The 8,553-nt window shown below is 69.7% G+C and overlaps 1 protein-coding gene across 1 annotated transcript in view; it reads left to right on the forward strand.

The window, feature by feature from the left end:
* Nucleotides 1–8,553, forward strand: part of UNC13A (unc-13 homolog A) — a gene marked incomplete at its 3' end in the record, with an annotated part of 28,645 nt that overhangs the window by 2,479 nt on the left and 17,613 nt on the right. The window contains exons 2-9 of the mRNA XM_026084151.1: nucleotides 4,003–4,032; nucleotides 4,289–4,388; nucleotides 4,608–4,725; nucleotides 4,987–5,110; nucleotides 5,321–5,394; nucleotides 5,536–5,590; nucleotides 5,787–5,822; nucleotides 6,156–6,366. Coding sequence (XP_025939936.1) covers nucleotides 4,003–4,032; nucleotides 4,289–4,388; nucleotides 4,608–4,725; nucleotides 4,987–5,110; nucleotides 5,321–5,394; nucleotides 5,536–5,590; nucleotides 5,787–5,822; nucleotides 6,156–6,366 — 748 coding nt within the window. The remainder of the gene's footprint in view (nucleotides 1–4,002; nucleotides 4,033–4,288; nucleotides 4,389–4,607; nucleotides 4,726–4,986; nucleotides 5,111–5,320; nucleotides 5,395–5,535; nucleotides 5,591–5,786; nucleotides 5,823–6,155; nucleotides 6,367–8,553) is intronic.

The following is an 8,553-nucleotide window of genomic DNA, read 5'->3' on the forward strand; positions in this document are numbered from 1 at the left end:
CCCTACTGCACTCCCCCAAATCCCCAAATGCTCTCCCCCCCACCCCGGGCATTGCCCCTCCTCGGGCAGCCTGGAGGCCCCCGGCCCCGCCACTGTCCCCACTGCCTGCTCGGGGGCGGGGGGGCTGGATGCGCCCCCCCAACCCCGGCTGAGACCCCCTGGCAGGAGCCGCCCCGCTGGGGCACGGCGGGGGGGGCGCGATCCCCCATCTGCGCAGGTTCGGGGACGGGCGACGCACCCGGCGATGTTGGGGGGGCCGCAGGCTGCTGGGGTTTCACCTGGGGGGGGGGGCAGGAGCACGGTGGCATCACGGTGGCATCCCCATGCCCGGGAGTGGCCCCTGCTGTCCCCAGCACAGGTGGGTGTGTGGGTGCCCACCCCCCCCCCGGCGTGTCCTCATCCCTCGGGTGCTGCTGCGGCCCCCTCGCTCCCATCGCAGCTCCAGCTGCTCCGTGGCACCAGCCCCCGACAGCTCCACGGAGGCGCCCGGCAAGGAGCTATAAATACCCGGCCAGCGACGGGGGGGGTGGCGGGGGGGCATCGCCAGCGGGAGAGGTGCCAAAACCCGCCTGCGAGGGGGCGGGGGAGCCTGGGAAGGGCCTGATGCGTGTGCCCCCCCCCCCCCGGCTGGATACTGTCACCAGCTTTGGGATACCCCGGCCTGTAGCACCTATGGCAGGTTGCAGCCTGCCCCGGGCCTCAGTTTCCCCATGTGAGGAGGGGAAGGAGGGGAGGTGACAGCCCTGGAGACCCCCCCGGGGCAGGGCCATGCTGGCAAAGGGTGGCCGGGGGGAGCACCGCAGGGCAGCCACTGTCCTCGCTCCCTGGCCCCCCCGGACAGGGGACTTTGGGGGGGGGGGGAAATGCGCTCTGCAGGGTTGCCGGAGGGGGGGAACCTGCCTTTGATCCTGAGACGGCGGCTCCCGCGCCGGGGACTGTCACACGGCGGTGACACCCTCGGCAGAGCCGCCCCTCGGAGCAGCTCCGGGGAGGGCTGGGAATAGCACGGGGACCTGCCGAGGGAACCGGGGGAGGCCGGCAATAAATAGCTCGCTCCGGCTTCGGAATAGGCTGGGGGCCGCCGCGGGGGCCGCGCCGGCTTCCCCCGCCACCCCCGGGCGCCACCTCGCCTGGCTGCGAGCAGCTTTTTTTTCCTTTAAAAATCACCCCATTTCTTACCTCCTGGGGACCCGAGGGTGGAAAAGCCGCATCCACCCGGCACTGGGGCATCCCAGCCCGCCGGGTCCTTCCTCCTCCCCGCGCTCGGAGGGGACGTGGGGACTCGCGCCGGGACGTGGGCAGGAGGCCGGGAGCCCCCGGCCCTTCCCAGACGGAGGGGTGGGCAGACGGATGAGCAGCTAGACGGCGCGATGGGTGGACGGACGGGCAGGGGGGTGGACGGACAGGCAGACGGACGGACGGACAGCCGGCCAGGCCCGCCACAGCGGGAGCACGGCCCGGCCCGGCGGTTACACGGTTGCTCTTAGTCCGATCCCCGCGATCCGGCGGGGCCCTGGGGTGCTCCGGGGAAGACCCTGCTCCCCCTTTCCCGTGCGTGAAGGCGCTGTCGGACACCGAGCCGGTCCCTGCCCGCCTGCCTCAGTTTCCCCCTCTGTCAAACAGCTCCTCCGCACCGGACAGGGCTGATTCCCACCGATTCGCGAAGCACTTCAGCTCTTCCACCTTATTTTGGGGGTACCCTGCTCCCACGAGGGCTTGTGCCATCGCCAGCCCTTTGCTTAGGCACGTGGGTTGCATTTGGCCTTTCCCGAGGTTTCCACCCCGAAAGCGGATTGCCCACTCGCGCGCCCAGCCGCGGGGACCCGTGGGCGAGCGGGGCGCCGGGGCAGTGGCGGCGGCCAGGCGCCGCGGCGGCCGGGCAACCAGCGCGGGGCCGGCGGCCGCAGATGGTGTCAGCAGGATGTCTCCCCGGCGGCAGATGACAGCCAGGAGAGCCACGTGGTCCCCGGGTAATTATTTGTTCCTGTCAGCCTGGGTATTTTTGGAGCTTTTCCTTCCTTCGCTCTCCCGTTTCGGAGGCAGCGGCGGGCGCGGAGCGCCTGGCCCCGGAGGATGCATCTGGCCGCCGGGGCAAGGAGGAGGCGGTTTTCGGCATGCCCCGGGCGAGGGGTAGCCAAACGCCGGCCGGACTGACAGCCTGGCCCCTCCCCGGCCTCCCCGGAGGGCAGCAGCCCGAGCCCGGGGCCTCCGGGAGTCCTGGGATTCCCCGGGACGCTGCTCCAGGGAAAGAGCCGGCCACCTCCCTCCGGGCAACGTAGCTGCACAGAGCCGTGAAGCTCCCGAGCCTCTTAGAGGCTCAAAGCAGCCGCCGGGGCTGAAAGCTCCCCAATTATTTTCGGAGCGGCGTGATGTTCAGTCCCGTTTCTGCCTTTGTCTGGGCCCGACTCGTGGGGTTTTGAACTCTTTAAATTGGCGACGCTGGGAAAAAAAAGAGAGAAAGAAAAAGCGAGGAAAAAAGCCGGCCGGCCGGTTAGCTAGAGACCCCCCGCAGCCTCCCCGAGGCGCTTTCCTTATTAAACAAAAATGCAACTGGCGCTTGGACGAGAGCCGAGCCACGCACAAATCCCCCCCGTTGCTCTTGCTGGGTGCAAACGGCTCCCGGCGCCCACGCGGCGCGGGCGCTGCCCCGTCTGCACGAGGCTCGTGCCGGGGCAGTGCGCGTCCACGCAGCCGCCCGCCGCCCCCCGTCCCGGCTCCGAGGGTGGCACGGCACCCTTTGCCCGGCTGAGGGTTTGGGTCCTGGTAGGGAATTGTGCCAAGTCGGCGGTCGCCCCGTGCCTCAGTTTCCCCCGGGGCGGCGCGGTGCCGGCGGCCGGCGATAAGCGGCTGCAGAGCGGCGCGGCTTTGAAATCTAATTACCTTTGATATCGCTAGGGCTATTTTCATCCCTTCGCCGTCACGTTGGTCCGCCCGCTGGCGCCCGCGTCATTTAACCGGTCGCCGGGTGCTGTGTCATTCCCTCCCCCCCCCCGGTCCCCTCCTCTGAGCCCCGGGGCCATCGCCGGCGCCCGTCGGCCCCCGGCGTCGGCAGCGCCCGGCCCCCGGCTGCGCGGCGCCTCTTTGCCTCCCCATCGCTGGCAAAACCCGGCTGCCAAATCGCTCTGCCCCCCTGCGACCGCCSCCGGCTGCACGGCGGTGGCTCCCAGTAACCCCCTGCGCTGGTGTAACTGGTGTCACTGGGGTGGAGCACAGTGGGAGGGGGGGTCTGTAATCAGCTGCCTAAAAGAGGGAAATCCTGCATTTGGGGAGATAAATCCTGCACTGGAACCGAGTCGGAGCGTGTCCTCGTGGTGCTGAGCGCGGCTCGGGGCACGATCCGGCCCAGAGGTGCCCCGGAGCGATGGGATCCGGGGCAGGAACCGGGCCCTCCCCGTCCCCGGGGCCCCGCAGCGGGGACGGCGCTGGGGCGCAGCGGGGGTGCCCGGGGGGGGGTGCGGGGTGGGGAGAGCGTCCCCGGCGCCCCGGGAGCGGGGGGGGGGCACCGTTACGGCGCCTGGGTTCCCTTCGCGAGCTGCGACGGCTCCCGATCCCGATCCGGGTCAGCGGTTTCTGGGAGCGGGAGCGCCGGGCTGGCGAAGGAGCCTTAACCCTGGCGCTGCCGGGAGCGGGGCAGAGCCGGCCGGGGCTGGGGACAAGCCTTGGTGGGGGGGGGCTAAACCCGGCAGGAAAATTCCCCAAACCGCCCCCCCTTTCCCCAACGCTGCAATCTGTAGAGAAACCCCATCCGTTTGCCCCAAAAGGGCCTGAATTCAAAGGCGGGGGGGGGGAGGCGAAGAGGTCGAATGACCCCCCCGATGGAACAAGGCTGCTGTTTTAGGGTCGAAAGGAGATGTTTGGATGGCAGGGTTTTTTTATCGGGGGGGTCTCTGGGGGACGGGCCTGGGGTCCTTCCCCCCCCCGGTGCCCTCGCTGGGGGTCCTCAGCCCCCCGGTGCTGGCCGCCGGGGCTAAATCTCTCCTCTCTCTCTCTGTCTCTCTGCAGTTAAAAAGGCCAAATTCGACGGGCCCCAAGGTGAGTGGCCCCATCCCGGGGGGGGGGACAGGATGGGGCTCCTCTCCTGGGCTGGCAGGACGTGGCAGGGGCTGGGGGGGGGGCAAGGGGATGCCAGGCTCGCTCCCACCTCCGGGGCATATGGGGTGGAGGGGACGGGGGACGTGATGAGATGGGGCTCCCAGCCAAGCCGCGGCAGCCCCTGGCACACGGGGGGGACCCATCCTGCGCCCCCCCCCCTTCAAGCGCCACCGTCACCCTCACCTTGTTCCCGCAGAGAAATTTAACACCTACGTGACGCTGAAGGTGCAAAATGTCAAGAGCACGACCATCGCGGTGCGGGGCAACCTGCCGTCCTGGGAGCAGGACTTCATGTTGTGAGTGTGCCGGGGCCGCGAGCCCCCCTGCCCCCCCCACCAGCCCCCTCCTCACCCAGCAGGGCCCCCGGGGTGCCCCAGCTCTGGGGCACCCAGGGAGATCCCGGAGTCCACTGGGGGCTGCACCGAGGACCGGGAAGGGGGGGGGATGGGGCAGGAGCGGGGGTCCCTGGGGGGGTTGCTGCGACGAGGGGGGTGACCACGCGCCTGTCCCGGCAGCGAGATCAACCGGCTGGACCTGGGCCTGACGGTGGAGGTGTGGAACAAGGGGCTCATCTGGGACACCATGGTGGGGACGGTGTGGATCCCGCTCCGGACCATCCGGCAGTCCAACGAGGTAGGGAGCGGGGCGGCCCCCAGGCTGTGCCCGCCCAGGACCCCCAGTCCCGGCTGCCCTTTGGAGAAGCGGGAGCCCTGTGCTTTGGGGTGGCCGGAGGGGCCAGGGCCCCATCCGCCCCAGCGGGAGCCGGGGCAGCTCCCTTGGGCGCAGGCTGTGGCTTGCTGCACCCACCTGCCGGACGCCTGGGTTCCTCGGCGTGGGCAGGGTGCGGGGGCCCCGTGGCAGCTCTGCTGAGCCCCCCCGCTTGCACCCCCGCAGGAGGGTCCTGGGGAATGGCTCACACTCGACTCCCAGGTCATCATGACAGACAACGAGATTTCGGGCACCAAGGACCCCACCTTCCACCGCATCCTCCTCGACACCCGCTTCGAGCTCCCGCTGGGTAGGTACCGGCGCCCGGACCCCCGCTGCCCCCGGGGACCTGGGCTGCACCTTTCCTTTCCTCCCCCTGGCCTYGGGGTGCTGCTGGGGGGCTCCCCGTGGGTCACAGCCAGGGCTGGGCCAGGGTGGCAGGTCAGAGCTGGTGGCCCTGAGCCGGGAGGGACGTGTTGGGGGGATCTGCCCCACAGATCGGGGCTCTTTCTCCTTTCAGACATCCCCGAGGAGGAGGCCAGGTATTGGGCCAAGAAGCTGGAGCAGCTCAACGCCATGCGGGACCAGGACGATGTAAGTCCCCCCCGGGAGCCGCTGCAGAGCGGGGCCAGGGCGAGGGGCGGCATCGCCCTGCCTGTGGGTCTCGGGGGTGGCGAGGGGCTGCGCAGGGCTGCGGGGCGGTGCGGACCCTGATCCGGCCCCGTCTCGCCCCAGTACGCCTTCCAGGAGGAGCAGGAAAAGCCTCTCCCTGTTCACGGCTCCCAGTGCTGTAAGTACCCCCGTGCTGGGACCGGGGACCGGGGCAGACCTGCGGACCCCGGGGCAGGGGGTGGGAGCGGATCCTGAGTCCAGCTGCCCGGCTCAGGTCCAGCCGTGCCTGGGAGACCCTGCTTTCTCCCACCCGGCTCCCGCTGCCGCCCCGGCACCGCGTCCGTCTTTATTGTCTCTGCCCCTTTCCTTTGTAGGCAACTGGAATTATTTTGGCTGGGGAGAACAGCAGAGTAAGTATCCCGTTGTCCCCTCTCCTCTGAGCCTGGCGGTCCCCAGCACGAGCCCCTGCTTGCCACCCTGTGGCCTGAGATGGGGCGCGGAGGGTCCTGGGTTCGAGTCTTGCCTCCGGCCTCGCCGCCTGTGGCTCTGGGCCGGTCGGCGGCACCAAGCGTCCCTTCCCCGGGCAGGGCTGTCCCCATGGGCTGTCCCCCTCCCCTCTGCCCCCCAGCGACCATCCCCCAGCCGTCCTGGCCAGCATCATCCCGCGGAGCTGGGGACACGGTGGTGGCAGCAGCGGGGTCCGTCCCTCATCCCTCTCACCGCTGCCGCCCGGCCCTTTGCAGATGACGACCCCGACAGCACTGTGGACGACCGGGACAGCGATTACCGCAGCGAGACCAGCAACAGCATCCCGCCTCCTTACTACACCACCTCGCAGCCCAACGCCTCCGTGCACCAGTACCCCGTGCGGCCCCAGCAGCAGAGCTCCCGCGACTCCTACACCGACTCCATGCAGAGCTACGAGATGGACTATTCGGACCAGCGGCCCATCAGGTAGCACTCGCGCCCGGCCCTCACCGCGGCCCTGCGCTTTACACCCTGCCCGGCAGGCACCCGCTGGGTGGGAGAGGCTCCCGAGGGCCCGGGGGTGACACGAGGGGAYGAGCGGAGGGGAAGGACGGAGAGGCGAGGAAGAGGGGCAGGAGGGGGCCGGTGCCAGCGCCTGGGCACGCGGCACGTCCCTGCCGCCGTCCCTGCCGCCCTTCCTCTGGGAATTTTTGCTTCAAAAGGCAGATGAGTTTTCACGCTCTTTCGGGTCACCCCCCTGCCCTGAGTCCCTGCCCGGGGGACCCCCAAACTGTCCTTGCCGGGAGGTGGCAGGGCTGGGGCTGTAGGCAGAGCCACAGGCAGGGACACCTGCACGGGCGCTTCGTCCCCGCGCTTGCAGCACGGCCCGGCTTCTCCCCAGCGTCCCGCACGAGGTGCCGCAGCCCTTCCCCGCGACGGAGCCTTCCTCCCGGCAGCCCCGGCGCCCTGCTGGGCTCCTTCGCCCGGCGGATGCGGAGGAGAGGCAGCGCCGAGAGGTGGCAGGGCTGGGGCTGTAGGCAGAGCCACAGGCAGGGACACCTGCACGGGCGCTTCGTCCCCGCGCTTGCAGCACAGCCCGGCTTCTCCCCAGCGTCCCGCACGAGGTGCCGCAGCCCTTCCCGGCGACGGAGCCTTCCTCCCGGCAGCCCCGGCGCCCTGCTGGGCTCCTTCGCCCGGCGGATGCGGAGGAGAGGCAGCGCCGAGCCGCGGCGGGCRCGCGGCGCGGCGCCCGGGACCTTGCTGACCATGTTCCTCTCCTCCCCGGCAGACGCTATGGTAGCGTAGACTCTGCCACAAACGGGCGCAGCGACGCTGAGTCCGCTTCCGAATCGAGCAGGCGGACCAGCCGCCAGCACTCCCTTGAGAGCAGGCGGTCCCTAGACCTATCTGATAGGTGGGTCTCTACCTCGTCGTGTGCCTTGTGCCGTCGCAGAGTGCTGTGCTCGGTTCTTGCAGCCGTGGTGAGGCCAACACCAGTCCCGGCAAGGGCAGCCTCGCTCCGCCGCTCCCTCTCCCATCCCGGCACTGCCGCACCGCGGGGTGATGAGCGGGCTCGTCCCCTCGAGCATTGCACCGTTCCCAAGTTCGCCAGGAAACTTCCTTCGTGTCCCAGTCCCGTTCCCTGCTGGCCAGCCCGGACTGTCCGAGCCCGTGACTAGATTGCAAAGCAGTGGCCGTTTTCCATGTCTGAGCCCGCGGCTATCGCAAAGCAGTAGCCAATTCCCGATGTCCGAGCCCATGGCTATTGCAAAGCAGTAGCCAATTCCCGATGTCCGAGTCCACGGCTATTGCAAAGCAGCAGCCAATTCCCCATGTCCGAGCCCACAGCTATTGCAAAGCAGTAGCCAATTCCCGATGTCCGAGCCCATGGCTATTGCAAAGCAGTAGCCAATTCCCGATGTCCGAGTCCACGGCTATTGCAAAGCAGTAGCCAATTCCCGATGTCCGAGTCCACGGCTATTGCAAAGCAGTAGCCAATTCCCCATGTCCGAGCCCGCAGCTATCGCAAAGCAGCAGCCGGTTCCCCACGGCAGGCAGGGTGGCTTCGCGAGCCTGGTCCCGCACCAGTGTCCCCTCCTGCAGCTGGGGCTGCGAGGTGCCTTGGGGACTCGTTGCCAGCATAGGGAAACGCCGCCCTCCGTTTCTGGTCGCCTCCCAGGGCCCCGAAGCGCTTCAGCAGGGAGCCCCCCCCCCCCGGCAGGGCAGGAGCCCTGCGCGGTGCTTTGAGACCCCTCGGCTTGCCGASGGCCCCCGGTCCGAGCCGAGGCCGGGGCAGGCTGCGGAGGCGAGGGGATGCCAGCGCGAGCCGCGTCCCCTGCGCTTCTGTGCCCTCTCTGGCCCCTGACGCTCCAGGGACCCCCTGCCCATGTCCCCCCCCCGCCATCCCGCTGGGTCATGCCTGCACCCCTCCTCACCGGCACCGACCTCTGCCGAGCTTGGGTGGCCCCCGGCACCCTCCTTCCCCGCGGTGTCTCCCAAGCCCTCCCGCTGCCTCCCGCCGCCCTGCCGGCCCCGGGGCTCTGCCCGGCGCCCTCCCTCGCCCGCTCCCGAGCCCCGGCTGCCGGTGCCGGAGACGTGGTGTCGGCCTCTTCCTAGGCATGTCCCTGTACTGTCTGCATGCGTGCTTTTGTGAGCGCCCCCCCCTTCCCCCCC

The sequence above is a fragment of the Apteryx rowi genome, unplaced genomic scaffold (genome assembly GCF_003343035.1).
Source record: "Apteryx rowi isolate R43461 unplaced genomic scaffold, aptRow1 scaffold_1183, whole genome shotgun sequence".
In the NCBI taxonomy this organism is placed as follows: Eukaryota; Metazoa; Chordata; class Aves; order Apterygiformes; family Apterygidae; genus Apteryx; species Apteryx rowi.